This window comes from Chionomys nivalis, chromosome 11 (assembly GCF_950005125.1).
Source record: "Chionomys nivalis chromosome 11, mChiNiv1.1, whole genome shotgun sequence".
NCBI classification, from domain to species: Eukaryota; Metazoa; Chordata; class Mammalia; order Rodentia; family Cricetidae; genus Chionomys; species Chionomys nivalis.
This window is the reverse complement of record NC_080096.1, coordinates 45,673,146-45,699,242: the sequence shown is the minus strand read 5'-3', so window position 1 is coordinate 45,699,242 and position 26,097 is coordinate 45,673,146. Positions and strand designations below refer to the sequence as shown.

Below are 26,097 nucleotides of genomic sequence, written 5' to 3'. Positions count from 1 at the left end.
CCCCCATGTTTAGCTGGAACTCTGGCTGCTTGGATATAGAGACCTGGCTTCATCAAAGCCTGGCCATCTGGAGTCAGGTGTGATCCTCGATCCTGGCAATGCCTTGCTCTTTTGCTTGCAGACCTCTTAGCTTAGGTAGGCTCTACAAGGCCCTGGATTTCACACCTGTAAACTAGGACTGCCCCCAGGCCTTTGAAAGGGTGGAGGAAGATGCTGGGCGAGCAGCTTCCTGTCCTACCTGACACTTAGCAGGAGCCCAGGCAAGGTTAGCTTCCCCAGGGCCGCCATGCTTGACCGTGTATAGTTATAGTCATGCATAGGCTTGGTCCTGAATGCAAGGGCTGAGTCACCCTTCTCAGTGTGCACAAAGGTTCTGTAGAAATCTCACTTTCTCTTGTTGAAGGACTCCAAGCCTTTGTAAGGCTTGGCAACCCACAGTCGCTGTTCTTTGCAGAGGACATTCTGTGCAAAATGGAAAAGCACAGGCTTTCAACTGTGCCCGCTGTCCACCCTTTTACCCAGACCCCTGTTGTAGTCGTTAGTGTCAGCCTTTGAAACCTCAGAGCCTGTGAATCCTGGCCACATCGTCTAAGATCTAAGGGACACAGAGGGGGACCAGATTCCTCTAATGACTTAGGAATTTTTTCAATCACAACCACCTTCCTTTGAGGTGATGTTGACCTTGGGTTTCCCGGTGAGAATGTGCTTTTCTACCTCAAAGAAGTGTGACAGTGAGCACTTTCCAGAGCCTGCTTGTGGGGTGAACGAGTCGTGTGTTGCGGCTTGCTCTCTGGGTCCTCGCTCTTCCCGTCTTGAGCTCTGTTGCCACACTGGCCTCGTTCAGGCTTGCGTCTGGTGAACACAAGACTGAAAATGAATAGATGCAGACCCTAAAGACAGTTTGGAGTGTGTGTGTGTGATGTGCAAGCGTGTGTGTGCGCGCATGTGCATGGGGTTAGCCTATGCAGCTCAAGGAGATTCATTAGGAAAAGCTTCCTGCCCTGCTCTCTATCCCTCTGTGAACCTGAAGAGGGGGGAATGATTAGACCCCCACCCCCATTGTCTTCTCCTTCTATTAAAGGTCTAGCTGGTAGTTTTGTTAATTTGTGTCTTCCTTTCCAGCTGCTGCTGCTCAGCAGGTCCCCTCTGCTGGGTGCCTGGTCTTGGAAATACTCTTGGATCACTCTCAGGGCAGACATCAGGGCTTCTCCCCTTGCTGGCAGACCACTCGGGTTGCCTTTGTCTCTTTGTGTTTCAGGTCTTTAACAAATACACAGGGCGGCTGTGATGGTATGAGAAGAACATGGGTTTTAGAGACAGACATGGGGGAGAGGTGTGGCTGTGGGACCTGGGTTTCTGTTTGATGTCCTGTTTGCTACAGACTGAACAGTTGTGCTCCCTGACTCAAAAGTTGTATGTTGAAATTGGTAGGCTATGGTGATGGGACATTTGGAAGGTGATTGGAACATGACAACAAAGCTGTGGAATTAGTTTCTTGGGGCCGAAGATGGCTCAGTGGTTAAGAGCACTGGCTGCTTTCCCCAGATCCTGGGTTCAATTACCTGCATCTATATAATGACCCATAGACATCTGTAAGTTCAGCTCTACAGGGTCAGATTCCTTCCTATGCCCTTTGAAGGCTTGGCATGCTTGTGGTATGCAGACATAGATGTAGGTGAAACACCCACACACATAAAAAACAAACAAATGAAAAACAAAACAAAAATAAAAAACTTTTTATTTTTATTTTTTATTTTTTTTTTAGAAAGAGGCTCTAGAGGGCTCAGTCATCATGTGAGGACACAGGGGAAAGGGGAAAGGCCTTCGCTGCCACTATATGTTCTCACTTGATCCTCGACTTCCCAGCCCCGGAACTGCAAGGAATATAAATCTATTATTTGTAAGCCACCTAGTTTATGGCATTTTGTTATAGCAGCTTAAATAGACCAAGACAGGTCCTCAGTTTGCTGGTCTATAAAAGGGAATGATAAGACTGTACCTGACAATATAATGGATGATGGATTTAGGCCTGTGGCCACACCCCCAGGTCTGAGAATGTGGGGAATAAGCAATGGGCAATGTTGTTAGCACACAGTTACCCTTGAGCATGACTGCGGTTGGTTTGAAAATTAATTGAGAGCTGGAGAGATAGCTCAGAGGTTAAGAGCACTGGCTGCTCTTCCAGAGGTCCTGAGTTCAATTCCCAGCTACCACATAGTGTGGCTCACAACCATCTATAATGAGATCTGGTGCTCTCTTCTGGCCTGCAGGCATACATGCAGGCAGAACACTATACACAATAAATATATCTTTAAAAAAAAAAAAGAAAGAAAAGAAATTGAAGATGGCTCACTTGATAAAATACCTGCCGTGTAAACACAGGGACCTGAGTTCAGATCCCCAGAGCCTATATAAAAGCCAGACATAGTGTCAACATCTGTAACCCCAGTTCTGCAAGATGTAGAGAAAGGAGATCCCTAGAGCTCACTGGTCAGCCAGCCTAGCCAATCAACAAGTTTCATGTTCAGTGAGGGATCCTGTTTCAAAAAGACCAAGGCTGGTGAGATGGCTCATCAGATAAAGGTGTTTGTGGACAAGCCTGGTGACTTGTTGGTCTTCAGGTCCTACACGGTGGAAGGAAGAACCGATTCTTCCAAATTGTTTGCTAACCTGGTCACATACGCTGTAACAAACACATGCCCGCCTCACATAAACAGACAAACAAACAAATAAGTGAAATAAAAATTAACAACAGTGGAGAATGATTGGGAAAGACACCTAAGGTCAGGTGTGATGTATTCCCACACGTACCTGTTCCCATACAGATATGTACATATACAACAGACACATATACACTCACAAAAGAAAGAAAGAGAATGAAAGAAAGAAGAAAGTTAGAAAGAAAGAAAGAAAGAAAGAAAGGAAGAAAGAGAAGAAAGGGAAGAAAGTTAGAAAGAAAAAGAAAAGAAAAAAAGAAAAAAGGAAGGAAAGAAAGAGAGAGAGAAAGGAAGGAAGGAAGGAAGGAAAGAAGGAAGGAAGGAAGGATGGAAGAAAGAAGAGTGAATTGGAGCCTCTGGTTTCTCGACAGCATCAGTTCAGTTCAGTTTCATATCCTGTATACTGCTCATTCTGGGATGCGTTGTGCTGAATGCTTTACATACATCAGGTCTCACTTGCCCTCTTGCCAATTCTCCAGTTTGTCCTAAAGCCTTCAACCATGTCATCTCCACACCTTTCCCAATGGTGCCAAACACTATCTTGCCTGAAGGTCAATTTGTCCTTGTAGCTTCTAGGGCCTGAGAACCTGTGCATTTCCCAGTTTCTGCTCCCCTGCTTCTAATCCATGTCCAGTGTGCCCAATTCTTTTTTTAAAAAAATATTTATTTATTTATTTATTTATTATGTATACAATATTCTGTCAGTATGTATGCCTGCAGGCCAGAAGAGGGCACCAGACCTCATTACAGATGGTTGTGAGCCACCATGTGGTTGCCTGGAATTGAACTCAGGACCTTTGGAAGAGTAGGCAATGCTCTTAACCGCTGAGCCATCTCTCCAGCCCCAGTGTGCCCAATTCTGAGAAGAAACAGTGACGTCTGGGCTTCAGTATATGCTGTGGTCATGTGCCGCATCCCCAGAGACCCTCCAGCCTTCCTCCTCTTTCCTCACTTCTCCGTGTTGGCATGTGTGTCTTTGACTCAAAGCCAGACACAAGCTCACGGGCAGACGGCAGGAAACAGAAGAGACACATTGGCATCGAATCAAATGTCAACCACAGACAGATGAAGCCTTGAACTCATGGAGGTGCTGCGTGGGACTGATTCCTCTATTCTGTTGGTGGCATCACTTTGTGTAGCCAATCAGGGTGCAGCTTGTAGCAAAAACAGGTCGCATAGCTCCTTCCCCATTTTTAAAAAAAAGTGAAGATGGAGTGATAATGGGAAATTCTTATTGAGTGCTCTCTCTCTCTCTCTCTCTCTCTCTCTCTCTCTCTCTCTCTGTATGTGTGTGTTTCATTCTTTTAATACCTGCTATCTTAAACAAAGGTCCAGAGAGATTACATCTCATGGTTGAGTATATAGAAAGGAGAGTGGTCCAAGCGATGGTGATGGCCCCTTCAAAGCGTGACTTCAGACTGATCCGATGCTTCGGGTAACTAGCATGCCAGGGAAGTAATCAATTACCTGTCTCCCTCTGCAGAGCTCATTGCTTGGCTTAGTTGTCATTGGCACATGTCAGTTATCTTGATAGAGGTGAAGAAACAGGTTTCAGAAAATTTAATCCAGATGGCAACGCTATGCCTGGAATTCAATTACGGCGATGATTTCCAATTAATAGACCTTCCTGTCAAGACTGAGGTCATGTCGTTAATCTTGCTTTTATTTTAGGATTTCCACTGTCATGATCTACAGCGAGGCTCAGCCAGCCTTGTCAGGGTTATCCGAGCATAATTAAACAAGGAAGAGCACCAGTTGAGCTAGCTGACAGCAAGAGCAGGGAAAGCGACGCCATTCTCGATTGGTAGCGGGGCTGGCAGGATGAGAATCACAGAAGGATTCCTCCTTCAAGACCATTTCTGGAGTGTGTGGCTCCTCTTCTCAAATCCACACAGTGTAAAACCTCTCCCCCTCCCCCTCTCTATAAATCTCTTTCTCTCTTTCTCCCCCTTTCCCTCCCTTTCTCCTTCTCTCTCATTCTTCCTCTCTCTCTTTTTTAAATTCAACACAGGCTCTCGCTTTCGACTCCTCAATGTCCCCAGCATCTCCAGTGCTTCCCTAGCTGCCCGTACTCCCAAGCCCACTGGCCTGGGCCCTCTCAGTCATCCCTATCCTTGTAGCAAATGTCTTGTCTCTTTTCCTGGTTCTCAGGGAGCTGTCATTGGAGCTGACATTGGAAAAGTGGCCCCACAGAATGTAATTTCTGCATGGGAGGGGCCCGGAGAGGAGGTAGGAACCACCCTTTCGTGATCCAGCAGGTGAGGGTGTGTCATTGGCTGCTGGGAGGAGTTTAGACCTGGCTGTCTACTCAGGCTGACCAGGCATAGAAGCCCACCAGCCTGCTCACTGACTGAATTTGCTCAGCAAACGGTGTGTCCTTATAGAGGAGAAGAGGTTATACTTATTAGACTATCTCCATAAACTGCACCCACGCCAAAAGTTGGGCAGAGATAATGGTGGTTTTCTCTGCAACTGAGACCTGTGACCTGGAACAGTATCCGGTTACCTTAAATGTTTTTAGTTACATTTACTTATGTGTGTGGATGCATAGGTCACGGAGCGCATGACAGGACAATTCGAAGTAGTCAGTTCTTACCTTCTATCACGTGGGTTTCCAGGAGGGGACTCTGTCCGCAGTCTTGGTGGCCGGTGCATTTACCCGCTCTGTGGCCAGTTCTGTTCGTAGTTAAGTTGCTGATTTTCTTTCGAGTGTTTGCTGTGTGTTTTTTTCCGTCCCGAGATTCATCTTCTGACATCTCACCTTCCGCGTTTAGTCAGTACGTGGGCATGTGCTTCTGCGACTCCCTGAGCCCACTTGAATATTTTTATGCATTGTACAAGTTACCATAGACTATTACTGGGTTCTACTTCCACATTTATCTGAGCATTAGATGCAAAAAAAAAAAACAAAAAAAAAAACTGCCTTGAAATTTCCTTCAGATGCCTTACAGTGGGATTCTGGCTTTTGAAATGTACAGTAAAGGATGTGCGGTCCCTGCGGAAATCCCCTTGCCGGAACCATAGCAACCTGCTCTATGAACAGCCCTTTGGAAATCTGCTGGTCCCTGTATTTTTGCCATTTGTGTGTGAGTATGAGGACTGAGCTCTGTAAGCATTTCCACAGCGAGTCTGGTAAAACATTCACACTTGTCGGGTTGACTTCCAAGTCTTCTGGAACCAAAGGGACACTCCTTTGCCCTCCAGGGTTAGGTCACCGTCTCTAGCATGCCCTTTTCATCCTCTTGGTCCCTGAGGAAATAGCAGGGGGTGCCAGTGGATAGCCGAGCATAAGGTTTGCCGTCTTGGAACCACCCCCTGCTTCTGCGTCTGTTCAGGAGGGACCAGAATGCCCACTCTTCAGTGTTGATGGAGCTTGGCAGGGTCCCTGCTGTGACAGCTCTGACATGAGGGCTCTCACCTTGATGCTGTGTTCTCTCGACCTTGGCTTGTTTCCTGGCTTGGCCTGGAAAGCTTTCCAGTCCACCCTCACTCAGGTTGACATTCAGGTATCCTCTGTTAGATAAAGCTCTCTTCTCTAGTCCTTTCTATAGTAACATGGAGAGCATCTGGTGAGCAGAACATCCTGGAATAAGCTAATGATTAGAATGAAGCCCAGTGAGAGACATTAGAGGAAAAGACCTAATGGTTGTGTGTATTTGTCTATGGTGCATTTGTGGAGGTCAGAGGACGACCTTTGGGTGTCAGCCCCCACCTTCCCTCTCCTTTTGAGACAGGGTATCTTTTCGTGCTCTTGCCTTTTGCTTGCGCTGCGACTAGTTTGCCCATGAGTTCTGGGAACTCTCCTGCCTCCACCTCCCATTTTGCTGTAGGTTACTAATGCACCCATCTTTATGTCACTTCTGGGGTCCAAGCTCAAGTTCTGGCGCTGGTGTGGCGAGCACTTTACCCCTGAGACATCACCCCAGCTTGGCATCTTTTCTTTTGTTAGATAGGTCTCACAAGGTGGACCAGGTTGGCTTCAGACTCTCAATCTTCTTGTCGTGATCTCCCTGAGTGTCCAGAGAACAGGCATGCACTATCATGCTTGAGTACTAATAACTTTCGATGCTAACTTTCATTGTTAAGTAAGAAAATTGGCAGGTTCGAGACAGTGTACTATTACTTCTATGTGTATACCTATAGGATCCCCAAATATTTGTCTACGTTTGTATATAAAAACCCAGGACTAAGAATGAAAGGATATATTGTTTCTAAAATACCAACAGAGTTGTTTTATTTTCCCCAAAAAAACCTGGAGTTTAGCCAGGCATGGTGGCATAAACATTTAATCCCAGCAATCTGGAGTCAGAGGCAGGAGGATCTCTGTGAATTCTAGACCAGCTGGTCTACATAGTGAGATCCTGTCTCAAAAAGCAAAGAAAAATGAACACAAAAAACAAATCAAAATCAACCCTGAAGTTTCCATCTCTGCCTTGTACCTTCTTTCTTTTCTTCTCCTCGACTCCATGGTCACATGTGCACACACATGTGTATGTGCATGCCTGTACTAGCATAGGTGGAGGTTTGCTTAACCAGTTACACTCCCATCTCCCAAATACCAGAATTCTTTACTGTACACGTCCACAGTTCCTGCTTTGAGCTCAGTGGCGTACTACTGACGATACACAACAATTCACTCTGCCTTGCCTCAAGCCCTGGGCCTTGGCTCCTAGTTTTCAGTACAGCGCATTCTTGACAGAGAACAGTCAGGCAGAGGATTATGGGACAAGGTATGGCATTTTGTGTTGATTGATGTGCTTGTTTGCCTTGCCAGTCTAGGCTCCAGTTAAGGGTATGGCAAAGGGACGTGGCTTGCTCTGCCTGTGACTTCACGTTGGGCAGCGTGGCCCCCTTATTATGCCGTCGGATATTTCAGTGAGCCTGGGCAGACACCAGGAAATATGTGCTGTTTTGAACTTTGGAAATTTGTAAAACTTATGCCTTAGGACATGCAAACACTTGATAAGATGGTTTGTTCTTTTTCTTTGCCATATTTTGTAAACTTCACGAAGGGTTATGTAGTTGGATCTTACAGTTTGAACACGTGAAGCTTCATTAAAACCTACAACTAGAATTGCCATGTGACCCGTGTATCTGTGGATATTACAGTGTCTGTAGTGATATATTTAACAGTTGATTCAACATATGCATTATAAAGTATAGCCCCCTTTTAATCTGTGAAAATACAAAGAATAAACACATACACATTATAACTACTTGTCAGGTGATGTAACATGAATTGTTTATCACTAACTTCCAATATTTTCTTGTTGAATTTTGGAAAATTTCAAGACTGATCTCCTTGTCAGCTGAATTATCTCTGTTTTGAGGCTGCGGTTGAATAAACAGAACAGAAGCAGATCCTTGTAGCAAGTCTCTCATTGAACTGATTTGCTGCTAGGCTGGCTTACAGGAATCATTCTGCACTTGTTCATACCCGCTTTCTGCACAGCCTGAACCCACAAAACTTGAATCAGCACCGGTGCTCTGGGCCCTTGCCGCCCTGGGCTCAGTGTACCACAAGCTCCGCTTCTGTCCTCTGGGTCTGTGGAGCAGCCACCGGACCTGTCAGGGATGCTGTCGAGCAATGTGACGTAACAGCTCACACTATGGACCACATAACCCAGAAATCCCTTAGTACTAAAAAATAGACCTTAAATCCGTGTGTACCTTAATAATGGTTCTGCCAATAGCTTGTCATAGTTGCCCACATCCAGAGCTGTACAAGATGGAAACCAGAGCCTCAGAGATACTGAGAGTTCTGCATCCCCACAGCGAAACCTTTACACACGACATCTAGAAGATCTGAAAAGGGATCCCTCGCTTACTCTACCCCTCTCCAGTCTGGCTGGGCCAGCTATGAGTCAGAACAATGTGGTCCTTTGTGATACAGGCTGCATCGGTCCTGGCTTTCTCCACAGCCCCTGCTCACTGTCACTTACTAAGTGTTCCCAATCTGCCAGGCATATGCTAAGAGCATGGCAGACCTTTAGTTCTCTCGGTCCTCCCACAGCTGCATGTATTCTGTGGGCGCTTCCCTCCTGCGGACCAGGAGACTGGTGGACAGCTGCTGTAGGCTGAGGGTGCTTCTGGGATCCGAAGCCATTCTGACTAATAAGCGGCCTGCGTTTGAATACCGCCAGCTTTATTTAGACCCTGCCTTCTTGTTGGGCATAGAGCGCTGAGTACTTTTTGCTTAATTTTATTTATTTTTGCGTGTGCTTAAACTTTTATCTCGTGCACTTGGACACCAGCGCTCGCTGGCGTGTGTTGTGGGCCCTCCCTGGAAGCATCGACTATGAGAGCTGATTTTCCAAGGCTGCAAATGAAAGCTCCTGCTCATTAAAAAAAAAAAAAAAAAAAAAAAAAAAAAAAAAAAAAAAAAAAAAAAAAAAAAAAAGGCCTTATCACCTAAAAAAGCATCTTCATATACGGTCTCCTTTGATCCTGTTGATCCCATGAGGCGCGCGGGAAAGCTTTTGTTTCTAGTTGGTTCCATTCTAAGCAGAGCAGGTGTCACAGAGGAATATAAGGATTTGCTCAAGCTTATGTAGGTTTTAAGTAGGAAACCCAACCCTCATATCTAAGGCATCTTTCCCCAGAGTCCGTCTTCTCTCTTTGAACATTCCCTGGAGTGGGCTGAATGGGGAAAGATGATTCTGGAAGCCAAAGCAGTGGGCTCTTTAATAAGGAAGCTAGTTATGCCTGCATGATCTATTTGTTTAATTGATGGGAAATCAAGAGCTGGAAATCCGTTACCTTGGGATAAGGAAGCCTTTCTTGGTAATGACATCGCTTTCTTTGCCTTTGGCCAAGTTCTGGGCAAAGGCATGTCTTTCTTGTTCTTGGGGCAGGAGCTGGCAGTCATGCCAAGGCCTTTTGAGGCCTAGGATTTCACTCCTACACCCATCAACTTGGTAGATGCCAGGCAACAGTATAGCATGGTGACACCTAGGAAACAAACAGACACGAAGGAAAACGCCCTTTGGCGGAGAAGAGTGTGAACATGACCTGTTAGCATCAGATTTACCCTAAGCTGGCTGGCCCCGAATGGTAGCAGTCAGTTATTAGGACCGGGGATAGAGGCTTTCTGGAAAGAAGAGAGACAGAAGACTCTGTGGAGGTGTCTTTGTGTAGGCATAGAGGGCCCACCGAGGAAGGCTGATGGCCCCTGATGTGCCAATGTTGTGGCAAACATGGCTGCTTCTCAAAGGCCATCAAGAAGCTTCTGTGTTGGAGAACTGCCATGTGCAGAAGAGAGAGGGCCCCACAGCCGTCCAGCAATCATGTCCTGGACGGCTACAGTGCAGCACCTGGTTGTTGTCCTTATTTGATATGTGTTTTTAACCGTGAAGCTGTGAGGTGTAGGAAATCTAGAAAAAGCAGTCATATTAAAAAATGAAAAAAAACCATTTATGATTTTATAATTATTGTCATTGCTATAGCTCATTTGAAAATGTAGTGGATAAAAGTCTGGGCTCTGGAACACTCTGACTGGCTCCATACCCCAGCATCTACCGCGGTAGCTTGAGTGAGTTCCTGGTGGGCCTGTGAATCTTCATCTTCCCATGTGAATGGGAAGAACAGTGGAATTGTCTTTGAAGATTAAACATCACTGCACTCTAGGCATTTGGATCAGTGTCTGGTACATAGAACACATCCGGTAAGCTTGGGTTAGTGTAGTTATTCTTTTATATTAATCATAGTTTCTGAGCTAACTGTAGTGGTGCATGCCTATAACCTCAGCGCTGGAGAGGTAGAACCTTATCTTCAGCTATACACAGAGCCCAAGGACTTCCTGGATTACATGACATCCTGTCTCAAAAAACACCAAAATATATAACACTTCCAAATTCTTTCTCTACTTGCCACGTTTTTCTCTTATAAGTATGCAATGCAATGTTTATATTTTCATTTTCATTTTGTCCTTAGTCATAAGTATCTATAAGTGTCTATATTCTTCTACAAGGCAATTTAATTGTTAATTACATGTGTATAAATATATATGTATATATGTGAGCTAATTATAATTGCTACAGAACATAGTTGGGAATACTCAACCAATTCCTTTGCCATTACATACATACATCATTTGGGACTGGAGAAATGTATCAGCAATTATGATCATCGACTGTTCTTCCAGAGGACCTGGGTTTGAGTCCCAGCACTCACATGATGGCTCACAACCATCTGTAACTACAGTTCCAGTGACCTAATGTCCTCTGTTGACCACTATGGCCGCCCTGGGTATGCATATGACATCCCGTGGTGAACTGAATGAGAATTGTCCCTGTAGGTTTTCTTTTTATTTATTTATTTTATTCACTGAATCTTTGCGAGATACAGTACCAAATGGAAGGGAGAGGGTGCCTTCTTAGAGTCTTAAAGTCACTGCCTGCAGTCCAGGGTGCCCTTGACAGATGTATGAGCCATGAGAGCATGGGTGGGATGACAGTGTTCACGTTGGGCTGTGATGTCCTTGCCATATTTTCCATCTCTTTCCTCAGCGCCTTTCAGTGTCTCGACTCAGGTATCACAGGTGGATAAGATGCCTATTAAGAGCAGCCTCACCTGTCCTTGCTGCCTTTCTCACACAGTGAGGCAGTTAGGCCCACCTGGACATCTTCCCAATGACTTGTGAATTGCCTCCAGTCCCCCTTGAAAAGGGGATACCGACAAGGGAGCCGACAGTGAGCAGTTCAGTGGGGAGACAGATGCGCTCGCGGCAGTCAGCAGCATTAGGAGAACTAGTCGGGCAACCAGTGCGCTGGTCTCATAACGGGAGGGCTAGGATGCTCTTCCAAATGCTAACAATCCCCAAGAAAACTCACTTCTGACATTTTTTTGGGAATTACACAGGGCTGGTTAGTGGGGAGACTGGGTGCGGTTCTGATATTTGCCTTCTGGGGGTTAGGTTCTAAAATGACAAAATGCCAGAAGAGTCTGCTTGGAGCCTGAAGCACAGACGGAGACTGTTTCTTATTCTATGGTGCTCTTACACACTTTCAGTCCCGACCTTGACAGCCTCTTAGATCCTCAGATCCCCCAAGGACCCTGGTCAGCACTGTTCCTACAGGTAGCATTTAAGGTGGACAATCTAGTGCGGAGGTTGGGAAATCTCCCTTAAAGTACCAGCTGGCAAATGCTTAGGCTCTGGGACTGTCATGTTTCACAATTCTTCAGCTCTGCCCGAGCAGCACAGAAGCAGCCACAGTCCAGACATAAACACAAAAGTCTCATTCTGCTTTTGTTTCTTGTGCATTCCAGGCAAGTGATACGCCACTGAGCTACCTCTGCTGCCCTGTGTTCCAATAACATTTTATTTACTTCGAGACATTGGAAATCAGCCTTTATGTAATTAGCATGTAGTATGAACTCAAGTGTCTTTTGATACCCCCCCCCAACAGGTAAAACACAGGAAAGTCATTGAAATCTCAGAGTATATAAAGACAGACAAGTGACTGGATCTGGGTCACAGGCCAGAATTCAGTCCCGCCAGAGTACAGCTATTGCTCTGTAAGATTTTGAAACTCTCTCCCTTTCTTTTCACTAGCTGCGGCAAGAATACCTTTTGCAGAATCTTTACTTTTGACTCCTAGTGTGGCTCACCAAGAAAAGCTGGCACACTCACCCAAATGAGCCATTAGGGGAAAATCACACCGTGCCCCCCTTCTCCTTTTGTGTCATGGGTGTTATAAATGGCTCTGGAGAGTCACCCTGGCTCCTGCAGCATTTTTAACGAGCAGAGCGAGGCTAAGTTTTAGATGATCAAAGGCAGTCGCATCTTTTAATAGGCCCGTGCCTCCGTGTTCTGCTCCAGCATGAAGCTGAGAGTCAGCAAGATGTCTAGATAATCAACTTGATGTTCCTGCTGAGAAGTGGTATATCAGGAGGGTTTAGACAGAGTATTTTGGAGCCTAAGTGTGGGGGGGTGCATTTTATGCTTCTCTAGTCTCAAAATATTTAACACGAAAACAGGATACCACTTTTTATACACACGTGTTCTTAAAGGGAGATAATCTGCCCTCTTTCACATGTGTAGTGGTTTGCATGAGATGTTCCCCCCGGGTCTCAGACATTGGAATAGTTGATTTTCAGTGGTTGACTGTTGGTGAAAGATCAGGAGGCTTGGCCTCGCCGGAGGAAGTAAGTCACTGTGGGCAGGCTTTTGAGGTGCCCAACCACTCTTGCTGTTTGTAGTTAGCTCTCCCTGTTTCCTAATTTTCAGTTTGAGGTATAAACTCTCAGATGCTTCTTCAGCCCACATACCTGCTGCTTGCTGCCCTGATGTCTCACCACGGTGGACTCTTACCCTTTGGAACTATAAGCCCAGATAAACCATTCCTTCTCTGAGTTGCCTTGGTCATCGTGGTTTTTATCACAGCAATAGAAAAGGAACTAACACAATAGGAAACAGAACACAAGAGAGCCTTCTTATGCTTGTAGCACTAATCTTCACTGTGGTTAGACCAGGTGCCAGCATTTCGCTCCAGCTGCGGGGCAGAGGGGTCATCAGCGCTCAGGCTGCCCACACAATGCTATAGTTTGGTTGGGGTCTTAGTTTGGTTTTTTTTTTTTTTAGTTTGGGTTTTTAATACTGCGAAAAGACACCATGACCACGGCAACTATATAAATGCAAACCTTTAACTGGGGGGACTTGCTTACAGTTTCAGAGGGTCAGCCCATTATCATCATGGCAGGGAGCTTGGTGGCCTGCAGGCAGATGTGGTGATGGAGCTGAGAGTCCTCCATCTTGACTCAGAGGCAACAGGAAGTTGACTGACAGCTACATTGAGGGAAGCTCAAGCAAAAGAGACCTCAACAAGGCCACACGTCCTAATAGTGCCATCGTCACTGACCTGCCAGGTGAAATGCACACAGTAGGAGGGTGAGAAGATCAAGGAACAGTTAGTGGGGCTGGATCCGAGGCAGAGTTGCTAAAATTCCTTCTCAGGAGGACATAAGCAACACCCATTCTCCCTTCCTGAGGCCCCAGTAACAAACTGAAGCTTGATTGCTCCAAAGTTCACTGCAGAGAACCAAGGAGTTTATTGAGCTTCCTTACAGTGTGTAGGTGAGGGTTGTGAGTCCCCCAGCAGGCACGCCTGGAAAGCCTGTACTCATCAGGGGTGAGAGCTTCTCTCTGGTTGTAGAGATGGCACCTCTTCCGCTAGTCTTCCCTGCTTCTATACTCTCTTCCATACCCCAGGCAAAGGTGCTGTAACAGGTAGGAGGCCGAGTACTTAGGTGAGGGTCTTTTCCAAGACCCTCCAAGAGAGAATCTAAACAATCCACAAACTCAGCTGGGATGATCCTTTGGGATTAGGAGAAATTGAACTCCCCCAAATGGTTATTTCTTGTCTGGGAGGAGAGTCTCTCTCTGTCTCTGTCTCTCTCTGTCTCTGTCTCTCTGTCTCTGTCTCTGTCTCTCTCTGTCTCTCTCTGTCTCTCTCTCTCTCTCTCTCTCTCTCTCTCACACACACACACACACACACACACACACACACACACACACAGAAGGACCATCTTAACCACAGCTGGCAGAATCATGGATTGGTATGGGCCTGGGGCACAGTGTGATGTGGCTGGTTCTCATTTAGACTTTAGAACTGCACACATGGGTGTGAACGGCTGGCTCTTCTAGTTAACTGAGGCTGTCAATGAGCTGCCTTCTTCTTAGAGACTCCTGCTCTCCTAGTGTAAACATCCGTGTAATAGGCCAGCTTGTGCCTATAATCCTAACATGTAAAAAACTGAGGCAGGATGATCACTGTGAATTCTGGGTCTGCCTTGGATTGAGACCCTGCCTCACTGCCTCTCAGTAGGAATAATAAACAGTTTCCATCCATGAGGGACTGTACCACCATGAAAGGTTCAATGCTGATGGGAAAGCCCTGGAAGTGGAGGACACGGTTGACATTTGTTCACGTGTCCATTTCCGTATTCCCCAGCATGCCCTGTTCTCTGTGATTTCTGATAGAGTTCCACTTGGAAACAGATGCTTAATGATGCCTCGGGCATCCGCAGCTTTCGTGATCAAGAATGGAAAGTGGCAGTAGACACGGATTTATAGACACATGCCAGTAGCATGTAAGAGGATAGGAGGTACTTGAAATTAAAAGCAGAAACTTTCTGACTAGAAAACACAAAGAAATTACCTTATCAGAGTTCAGTACAAATGATAAAATAAAATCATCTTCCTTGCATTGGCAGAGGCTAGGTTCCAAGTCCCCAGAGGATTCCTGGATCTCTAGATAGTCCTAGACTCTATGATGGCAAAGGATTCTACTAAGCACCCCATGGTACAGGTGGTCCCTCAAAAAAGAAGTACTTGACCCAAACATCATTAGTGCTGAGGGGAGCTAGTCACAGGGGTACAATTTCCTGTAGTCACGAGGGAAGAGACACGGAAGTGTCTGATAAGTCACAGCAGTGGTCACTGTGCAGCTCTCAGCCATGACAGAAGGATCTGTTGCTGCGAGGGATCTAGCAGTCAGGTCCACTGAAGGCCAGAGCAGGCCCTGGATGAACCAACCTAAGCTGCATGTTTTTTCCCTCCTGGTGTCTCTCTGTGTCAGTCCCAAACAATGAATATAATACAGGTTATATAGATAATTTAAAATTTTCAACTTTTCCAAACCAAGTATGATGGTGAACACCTGTAACCCCGCTTTAGGAGGTTAAGGTGGGGAGGTAGCAAGCTGGAGGCTACTCTGCTCTATATGACAACACTTTGTTTCAAAAAAAAAGTTGAAATAAAATGAAATACAATAAAATATAATTTTAGTATGTACGTGGAAGTTTCTGTTCCACCTGGTCCTGTAGCTGTTCAGTTCCAAAGAAACACAAAGGCACTTATATTAACTATAAACTGGCTGATCTATTGCTCAGGCTTATTACTAACTAACTCTTACAACTTAAATTAACCCATAATTCTTATCTATGTTTAGCCACATGGCTTGATACCTTTTCTCAGTAAGGCATTCTCATCTTGCTTCCTCTGTATCTGGGTGGTGACTGTCTCTCTGCCTTTCCTCTTCCCAGAATTCTCCTAGTCTGGTTGCCATGCCTGTATTTCTTGCCTGGCTACTGACCAATCAGCATTTTATTAAACCAACATGAGTGACAAATCTTTACAAGGTGCAAGAGCATTATCCCATAACATTATTATTCACATTAAAAAGAGACGGCCGGCCAGGCGGTGGTGGCGCACACCTTTAATCCCAGCACTTGGGAGGCAGAGGCAAGGCGGATCTCTGTGAGTTCGAGAACAGCCTGGTCTACAAAAGCTAGTTTCAGGACAGGCTCCAAAACCACAGAGAAACCCTGTCTCAAAAAACCAAAAATAAAATAAAATAAAATAAAAAGAGACGGACAAAATTAGATATTTAGTTAAATATTTCTAAAATGGAATTATTTCCAAATGTAATCAGTGTAAAAATATGGAGGTGCCTTATTATTTTTTTTGTGCCAAGTTTTTGGAATTTTCTGTGTATTCTTATTAGAACAACTCAGTGTGGCCAGTTGTCTTTCAAGCGCTCAATTGGTACCTCTGGATAGCAGCCATGGTATTGGGCATTACAACTCTGGAGGTCCCTGTTCCTAAGACTCCATGTATGACAACTTGGCTTGTATTCTCTGGGGCCCAGCAGCATTGCTAAAACTCGGAAATCCTGAGAGGCGTACATAATTGCTGGGACAGTCCCAGCCTCTTAGAGACGATGCATGTGTTATGGGACGAGGAGAGGCTGGGGTTCAGTGTTGTCTTAAGCTTAACCTTCTGCTTCTCCTTCTCAGGTGCCTCCTCTCCAGACATGGAGCCCAGCTATGGGGGAGGCCTCTTTGACATGGTAAAAGGTGGTGCTGGGAGGCTATTCAGTAACCTGAAGGACAACTTGAAGGACACCCTCAAAGACACATCCTCTCGAGTCATCCAGTCTGTTAGCAGGTGAGGCTGGTGGCACCTGGGCTCCCAGAGGGATCCGGCTGCATGCCAACTGCTTACTGGATTCACATAGTGTCAACTTGGTGACATAATCGCCAACGCTGACCAACAGGGAAATGGCACTGAAACCATAATGCTAAGTCCCTTTGAGGCTACAAGCACAGTCTGTGGGACTCAGCTCATTGGTATGCCGGCATGGGATGGTCACCATCTTTAGCTTTACAAATGCTGGGGGTTCTAATACAATATCTGTGCTTATAAGCAATGTGGTGTAAGGCAAGGTAATAAATTCTCTGATAGGATTTGTCTTTGAGTGGCTTGGGGATTATATCAGGTCATGCACAAGCAGTCTGTGGATGGGAACTGAAGCAGAACTTTAGGAGCCTGCTGGTCCCTCAACATTTACTTAGCAGAGGAAGTTAATTTCTCTTCCCCTATATGAAAATTCTTATATAAATAATATAGTAGCTTTTATATTCTTAATAATTAAAAATTTATTCATTTATCTTTGGTTACAATATTCAGTTTTGAATCGGAAATCAAATACCAAATCCAATATATTGATTGGCATTTTAAGCTTGCTTCAAAGGCAAACTTTTCCTGTTTCTTCTATTGTTTATCTAAGACGTTGGTAGGAGAGAAGGGGACTTTTGTTTTTTCTCAGCTTCTTCTTTCTCTCCCCTGAGCAGTTCATAATTAGGAAAGAGAGTTCCAGGGGGTCAGACACTTTGGGACTGTTGGCTTTAGGGAAGACAGAGCAGTTTTATTCTAAGATTGACCTGGTACATCAAGGAGCATGTGTAGGGTGGCAGGAAGCACAGGTGGGTGGTGCAGCCAGAGGATGTAGGCTGCCTTCTCTCAACGATGCCTCCTTGGTAGAGGGAAGAGATTGCAGAGAGGTTAAAAATATGCCCACTACGCAAGTGCTCCAGTTCATGATGTTTAAATGGAGAGAGAAATTGTCACGTTAGGTTGCTCTAATGAGTGCCCCCTCCTGTCTTACTTTTAGCTACACAAAGGGAGACCTAGACTTCACTTATGTCACCTCCAGAATTATCGGTAAGTGTCTCGTGTTTATCAGCTGCTCTTTAGTGCCGTTCCCCCCGACAGCAGATCGTTTGAACCTGTTCTCTCTGTGTGTGACCTCTCCTAGTGATGTCCTTTCCTCTGGACAACGTTGACATAGGATTCAGGAATCAGGTGGATGATATCCGGAGCTTTTTGGATTCCAGACATCTTGACCATTACACAGTATACAACCTGTCACCCAAGTCATACCGAACTGCCAAGTTTCACAGTCGGGTAAGGAGTTTTCGCCCTGGGGAAGGGTTCTGTAGCATTACTATTTGTATGGTTGGGGGTCTTGAATTTGCTGAGATCCTGTTGTTTCTGTCTCTCAAGTTCTGGATATATATATATATTATATATATATGTAATATATATATATATTATTATTATATTTATGCTTGCCCTTCCACATCTCACCTTGGTAATATAATTTCAAACATTCATAATGGAGAGATCAGCTACCAACATTTATAAAGTATTTACATGGCACGCTGAAGTTTACATGTGACGCCATACACAGCAGAATAAAAAGGCCCAGAGAGATTAGGGGTTGTGCCCCAAACCACGAGCTAGCAAGTGGCTTTCTGCTTCTGGTTTTGATCATGAGCCTGGGCTGAGAGCTGACACTGGGAAAGCTAGATTATCTTTTCAATTTTAATTAGCCTTTAAAAAAGATTTTTGAACAAGATAAAGGAATATTCTTAGTTTCTAACTAGGCAGGGCACTGTGGGAGCCTGCTTAGGTTTAAACCTGATATCATGCCTGATACTTTTGACTTCTGAGTTCTTGATTGACTTACCGAAATAAGGCGTTGCTGCTCTCTGTCTGTCTATTGCCTGCCTGCCTGCCTGTTTCTCTTATCTTCAAATATTTGTGGCTTATCCTTTAGATATGGTTAGTTCTATAACTTCATCTGGATCTGTTAAAAATAGGAGTGACTTTTTTTTGCATGGACATTTAGGAAGTAGAAGTTTAGGACTGGGGGGGGGGGATGGCTCAGTGGATAAAGATGCTTGTTAGTTGCCAAACTTGGTGACCTAAACTCAGTACCTGGGACCCACAGAAGAAGGGAACTGACTTTCACAAGTTGTCCTCTGACTATTACACATGTGCCAAGGCATAGATGTGGTCACATACATACACAAAATAAATGAGTAAATGTTAAAAAAAAAAAGTGAACTTTGATTTCGGTTATGCAAAGCAATGGACCCTCACTTTTATGCTAGACCACGTTTTTGCTTAAGGTTCTGGTCGCTCTTGACAATCTCTGGGTCTAGTTTCCACATCCGTCCAACACACAAAACTTTGCTCCATGGGCTCTCCCAAATCCCCTTCTGCCCTACCGATCAACAAGACAGGAAAGTTTTGCTAAGGATCTTTTCGACTTGATCTTAGAACACTCTTGAACCTTAGTGCATCAGAACCGCTCAGAGGGCTTCTGCTTTAGGCAGATAAAGGTGGGGCAAGGAGTCTGCATTTCTAACTACTTCTGGGACTCTTCTCCTATCCCTGCTGTCCTGGGCACTTCTCCTACCCTTGCTGCGGGGATCTCTCTTTGAGAAGCCCTCCCAAGGCTGTTTTGAAGCTGGTATGACCTGTAGTCTGAGCACTCTGGAGGCAGAGGCAGGAGGAGAACAAATTCATGGCTCACTTGGGCTACACATCAGGTTCAAGGATAGCCTGGGATAAATAAATAGCAAGACTTTATCTCAGACAGTCAGACAGACAGGCATGCAGGCAAGCAGAAACAGACAGATAAACAAACAAAAACCATCTCGAAGTGGTTGGATTGAAATAGCCACTCTGTGATAAGAGTTTTGTATGCAATTCTTTAAAATCTATCACAATAAGCTAACCGTCCTATTGTTATTTCCTCTATTATATAATTCTAAGCAAGTGAACTTCAAACATTGATGGACCCCGATGTTCTAATGGAACACAGTTATCTTTTTTGTTTATCGAGGCAGGTTCTTGCTGCATAGCCCAGACTGGTCTGGAATTTTCACTCTTCCTTCTTTAGCTCTCGGGTGCTAGGATTGCAAGTATGCAGCACTATGCTTAAATATTTGAGGCTGAGTTTTTTTTTTTCCTCATTTGGAGACTAAGTGAATGCCATTATTTTCACAACTGAAGGACAATGGAATATTCTAAACAGTATTTCATAGAAATTTTATTTGTTTTTGATATATTTGTGACAGCCTCTTTTCTATTGAAAGAAGTAAATTTGTAAGATTGGCACAGAAGTATTTATATATGTGAAGATATGCTTGAGTATCTTTTTTTCAAAAGCCCCCTCATCACTCTGGTAGTGTGTGTGTGTGTGTGTGTGTGTGTGTGCAGGAACACATGGACACCAGGGGCTGACATCAGGGCATCTTCTCTAATTGATTCTCCCCCTTAGTTCTTGCGACATGGTCTTTCACTGGACCCAGAGTTTGCTGTCTCAGCTAGACTGGCTGGTCAGTGAGCCCTTGAGACCTGCCATCTCCTCTCCTCAGTGCTGGGGTTATAGATGTTCTCATTCTTGCATGAGAAACACTTTCCCTGCTGAGCCCTATAAAGGTATTTATAAATGAAGGCACCTAATAGTGTAGCTCAAGCTCTTGCTACTGGTCTTAATTGGAGCAGGGATTACATACTGAACATCTACCTTGAGTTGCTTTCACGTGCCCTGAGAGAGCAGGACCTTGTTTATTTAATTTGAACTACAGAACAGCGCCCAGCATGCCTAATAAATGTTTCCTAAAATAACAGATGTGCCAAGAATTCTTAAACATTGGAGCGATAATAGAAATATTTGGTTCTTGCTGTCAAAGCACTTAAGCCTGGTTCAAAAGAGAATGCACGGCGTTCTAAAGGTGAATGTGAATAACTGTGGAGCCCATGGAGATGCTCAGTGCTGGGAGGCAGGCGTGCAGCCGGTCCCAGAGTGGGACGCACAGCAGACGTGGGAGAAGTGGTGTTGTTTCTCTTCTAAGCAGGGGTAGAGTGTGTCTTCTTGTCATGAGGGCTTTGCTTCTCTAGCTTCGTCATGCACTGCCCTTCATTACTGGAGTCTGTGTGCCACTCAGGGGTGCACAAGTGATGTACACACACTTACACACTCACACACTCTCACCACTCACAGTGCACTTGCACACAGTACTTTTGCATGGACTATGCCTTCTTCCTAAAAGCCGCCTGAGCCCCCACCCTTTCCTTTGCTGGTCTTTCTTCACTAAGGGGAGAGGTCACACACCCCGGGCTTTTGCACTTCTTTCCCACACCGTGGATGTCATGGCATCTATAAACCTTCCCGAGAGTCCCAGCAGGGTTAGTCAGAAGGGAACTGGACCTGCTGGCCTGTGTCTCTCAGTCCTTAGTTACGGGAAGATGGTCCCCAGATCTGTGTTTTCCCCTCAGCCCTACCTTTTTGGTTCATCTCTTTCCAAAGCCATTGCTCATCTCCCCCAGCACTGACTCTATGAGTTGATTGGCAGCTCATTGACACATGCTTAGATAATCTGACTCCGTGGTTCCTATCCTCCAGGCAGTGAGGATTAGAGTCATGCCCTCCTGTTTCCAGTTTAGTGAAGGGCTAGGTCTGCCCCTTAACCTCGTTTTAATAAACGTAGGTATATTTTTCCATAAAGCATCATCGGAAATGACATGCTGCAAGACTGATGTTACTCATAGACTCATAGATTCTAGCTCTGCCTGTGTGAAGCCTGAACTCAGTCACATCCCCTTACGTGGTTGAATTTTGGGGTAGAGGTCACAGTGGTGGAGACAGGTGGTAGCAGGAAAATTTTAACTTTTCTGAGGGTTTTTTTTTTCTCCTGTGGTTTGATGAACTTCCATGATTTTAAGCATTATAAAGTGAGGAAAATCATATGAGAAAAATCACATGACATTTTTATAGTTTTAAGCATTATAAAGTGAGGAAAATCATATGAGAAAATCACATGACATTTTTATAGTATTTTCAGAAGTGGCAGGATGCAGTTACATAAGAAAGGAATTTTGTAGTCTCAAGTTAGTAAAGGGGCTTACACAAAACTAATATTGGCAAATAAACTTATATTGAAATCAAGGCACGAGAATGCCCATTCAGGATTGCCAAGTAGGTATAATTTTTTATTATTATTTATAGAAAATATTTACCCTTGGGGATTAAAAGTATCAATGCTGTCGATGACATTTGAGGAAGCATAAGATGAATTGGCTAAGGCAAATACTCTTCTTGAAAATTATTTATTTTGTTATGTTAATTCATATACCTGTGTGGGTTTTTATATAACATGTGTATAGGTGCCTGTGGAAGTCAAAAGATGGCATCAGATCCCCTGGAACTGGAGTTCCAAATGACTGTGAGCTGCCCAAAATATGTGCTGGGAACTCAACCCGAGTCACTTGGAAGAGCAGTATATGCTGTTATGTTGAGCCAATTCTAGCCCTGAGACAAATATTCTTAACCTGAATGACAAACACTAATAGATACACTGTATCTTTAGACCAGTTGGTGGGATGTAGAGAGCTTTAACCAGGCGCTTGTACTTTAAAAACATTACTGGAAAATGTATATAGCAATGATGCCATTTTAACCACTTGAAGTGTGTAATCCAGTTTCACTAATTGCACTCAGCGATGTTGTATAACCATCACCGCTATCTAGATCTAAACCCTTTTTATTATCCCCATTGTTAACAATGTACCCATCCCCCCTCCCTTCTTCCCATCTCTCTTTCTCTCTCTCCCTCTCTCTTTCTCCCTCCCTCTCTCTCCCCTCCCCTCCCTCCCGCTCTCTTTCAGCGTGTATGTGTGTGTGTGTGTATGTGTGTCTGGGTGTCTGCGCAGGTTTGTAGCTAGGCCCTTTAATATCAAGAATCTTTGCATCACTCATTTTTGCCAATACTGTTGGAAAAACTAAAAATCTGGATGAATAGAGATCAGGTCTAACTTTGCCCAGTGTTCTGAAGTTCTGAGAATGTCGTTCAGTGCTGCCCATGTGTAGGGATATAGCCCCACCCATTGGGGGCGTGTTCGTCTCGGGCTAATGTTTACGGATAAATCTGCCGGGCGTGATCCCAGCAGCCCCTTTCTTCTTTTGCTCCGCTGTGCTCCGCGGGAACCTGTGGTCCTGTAAGTCTATTTCCTTATTAAAGCTGTATATATCTATATAATCTGTCTGCATTCATTTGCGCCACCACACCCATGCCCACCCTTCTCTGTCCACCTATGAAGGATGGTACTAGGTTAATAGTTAGTAGTAGTTAGTAGTTAAACGGTCCTGTTAGTAGTGTAGAAACCAGTCACCAACCGGAAACCAGTTGGTTCTTTTATGTTCTTTGTTCATGTGTGTTATTTCCAAATCCTGTAGGATTTATATTTTTGCCTTTGAAAACAGCTCAGTTTTTGGAAGGTGTGTTAATGACTTGGATTTTTACAGGGCCCTTGACTGCAAGTCAGGGTCTTCCCTCCTTCCTTCTAGAGTCCACCGAAGACGTCCCTGCCACGGAGAGAACTTACCACTTCCTCTCTTTGACTGCACACATTAGTGTCTGAACAGGAGATGGGAAGGAGGAAACAGATCTCTGGACTGGGGGCCAGAGGCTCACAAAGTGCAATTGCACAACCTTCGGTGAACTGAATGTCTCCCCTTAGGGAAAGGGCAGCTACTGCCTTACAAATGCATTATGAAGCTACTGCTAAAAACTATAGGCAGGGTGTCACAGTGGAATTTATTATATTTATTGGGATGAAATCCTATATTATACACAAATTATAAGCTTTAAAAGTTACCTTAGGCTCATGTCTCAATTGTTCATTTTACTGAACGAAACCTTTCATGGCTACTTGGACTCAGTTCTTTTATGTATAAAATGATTACAATAGCCAAGTGTTGTAGTGCTTGCCTTTAATCCTAGCATTTGAGTGGTAGAGTCAAGTAGATCTCTGTGAGTTCGAGGCCAGCCTGTCTAGTTCCAGAGATAGTTCCAGTGCAGCCAGGGCTTGCCTTTAATCCTAGCATTTGAGTGGTAGAGTCAAGTAGATCTCTGTGAGTTCGAGGCCAGCCTGTCTAGTTCCAGAGATAGTTCCAGTGCAGCCAGGGCTACAGAGAGAAACCCTGTCTCGAATCCTTCCCCTGTAAAAAGGTGATTATGACAATAACAGTACCCATCTCTCAAGTACCCTCCTGTAGTGGGTATTTGCTTTGCCCATCACCTTGGGCTGTCTGGCCCGAGAGTGGCAAGGTGATGCTTCTTGTCTGTAGACATGACCTCTTAAAAGGGAAGGAAAAGACAGTTGTTCACTCTCTTCTGTGGTGGTCAGAGATAGGGCAGCTGGTTCCATTCACCCCTGAGCAAAACAAAAGACCATGGTGGCTGTTTACCTTGTTGTGTACCCCTGAGTGTATCCTGATAAATCCTTGATACCCCTTTAAATGGGTGCTCATGGTTTTGCCTGTACCCGCCTTCCTTCCTCCTTTCCTTCATCCACCCATTTCCTTCTCCTTCCTCTTCCTCTCTTTATAGTGTTGGGGCTCAAACCCAGGGCCTCATGTAGGGAAATCAAACATTCTACCAACTGAATACCATCCTTAATCTGCACAGTCTTTTACCATGTGCTTATTGTAAGAAATAAATTTGATGAGGCGTGCCTGGCCTGGAGTAAGTAACTCATAAGTGGTGGCCAAGATTGACACTGGCAATAGTAGAATTTCACGACTGGTGACTGAAATACTCTTGTCTTTCAGTAGTAAATGTTTCATCCATAAATGATGAACTAATCAGGAAACACCAGAAAGGGCGAGCCAGTCTGTCGCTCCGCTTCACTGTTGACTCTTGTGCTTAGCACACCGTTTAGCTCAAGATGGGTGTCACCTAGCTCCAGCCCTTCAGCTGCCTTAGCCTCTTCTTCTAGTATCACGGTGGGCCTGTAACTGACATGGTATTCTCTGATGCTCAGTGACCCCAGGAGTGTCCAGGGAGGCTGAAGACGGTGTAATGAAATGCCATGCAGTCTAGGATCAGACTTACTGTATTGAGTGTGACCTGGAGAATCAGAAAAACTGGCACTGATCAAATTCATTTGGAGGGGAGGTGTTTCTGTCTTAATGTTTTTCCTACTTTAGACAGAGAACATGTTTCTTTTAAAAAAAAATCTAATTATGTGTTTGCCTAGTGCTATGTAATTATATATCAAGTAAAGATATAATTACGGAGCACATTAAATTAATATTATTTGCTTGATTGATTTAATGATTCTAGAGCTGTTGGCCTATTGTGCTAAGAACAGTTTAGCCAGCTTTTAGCTGAGATTCACTTCAGGTATTGACAGGTGATGTGTGGGTGGTTAGTGTACAGTTTTTAAAAGCTATAAAAATACTGCCTCGGGGAAAAGAAATCTTGTATTTTCACTCTGTTGTAGTCTAAAAAAAAAAAAAAAACCCAACAAATTTGATCCACCTGTTCATTCTCAAGATATTCATGTAGAGGCTGGAGAGGTGGCTCAGTGTTTAAGAGCATTTGCTGGTTTTGTAGAGGAGTTCATCTTTCAGCACCCAGGTGGGACAGCTCACAACCTCTTCCAGCCCCAGCTCCAGGGCATCTTATGCCCTCTTCTGGCCCCTGTGTGTACCTACACACGTGTGCACATAATATAAATGAAAATGGGATAAATCCTTTAAAAATGATATTCGACAAATTCTATTACAAAAAAAAGAGACTGCCAAGCAGGACTTATTCCCTTAGTTTTTATTCATCCATCCCCTCAGCAACAACCCATCTGAGACACAGACACCCGGCAGTGAGGTGACCAAGAGGAGGAGAAGTCATGCTTTCTCTTTTCACGGAACTCAGAAGCTAGGGAGGGAGACAGAACAGTCGGTTCAATACAGATGACAATAAACTTTCCCGCATCCCCACAACGATCCTCAAATACTGAGTTAGACCCAACACCCACGAGAATGAAAGCCTGAGACGGTCAGCGCAGGTGGTCAAGGGGAACTGCAACGAGCAAACCCCTCCTGAATCTGCAGCTGTGCTGTTCTACTAATAAAAACTGGAATAGATGAACACAGGCCAGGATATGGATACAACTGTGATTATTGTAGCTGTGAGGGTCAGAGATAAGAGGACACTGAACTTGGGCTTTGAATGGGGTACTAAAGTTTTCCAAGGATGAGAAACACCACAGACAGGAAACAGGATCGGCAGACCTGTGTTTTATAATCCCCCTGGCAACAACATTTATTCTTCTAATTTTTCAACTGTTTCATTTGGAAAGTCATTTCTATTCCTTGAGAAGTCATCAGCGGGGAGCCCTTAGGAAGTAAACAGTGGGCCAGAGAGCTCTGACCTGTGTTGGTTAGAAGGGGTTAGCCAT

The 26,097-nt window shown here is 44.6% G+C and overlaps 1 protein-coding gene across 5 annotated transcripts in view; it reads left to right on the top strand.

The window, feature by feature from the left end:
- Positions 1-26,097, top strand: part of Dnajc6 (DnaJ heat shock protein family (Hsp40) member C6) — a 151,463-nt gene that overhangs the window by 84,493 nt on the left and 40,873 nt on the right. For all 5 annotated transcript variants that reach the window (XM_057784111.1, XM_057784115.1, XM_057784112.1 and 2 more), the window contains 3 exons: positions 16,515-16,665; positions 17,672-17,721; positions 17,816-17,964. In XM_057784111.1, coding sequence (XP_057640094.1) covers positions 16,515-16,665; positions 17,672-17,721; positions 17,816-17,964 — 350 coding nt within the window. The remainder of the gene's footprint in view (positions 1-16,514; positions 16,666-17,671; positions 17,722-17,815; positions 17,965-26,097) is intronic.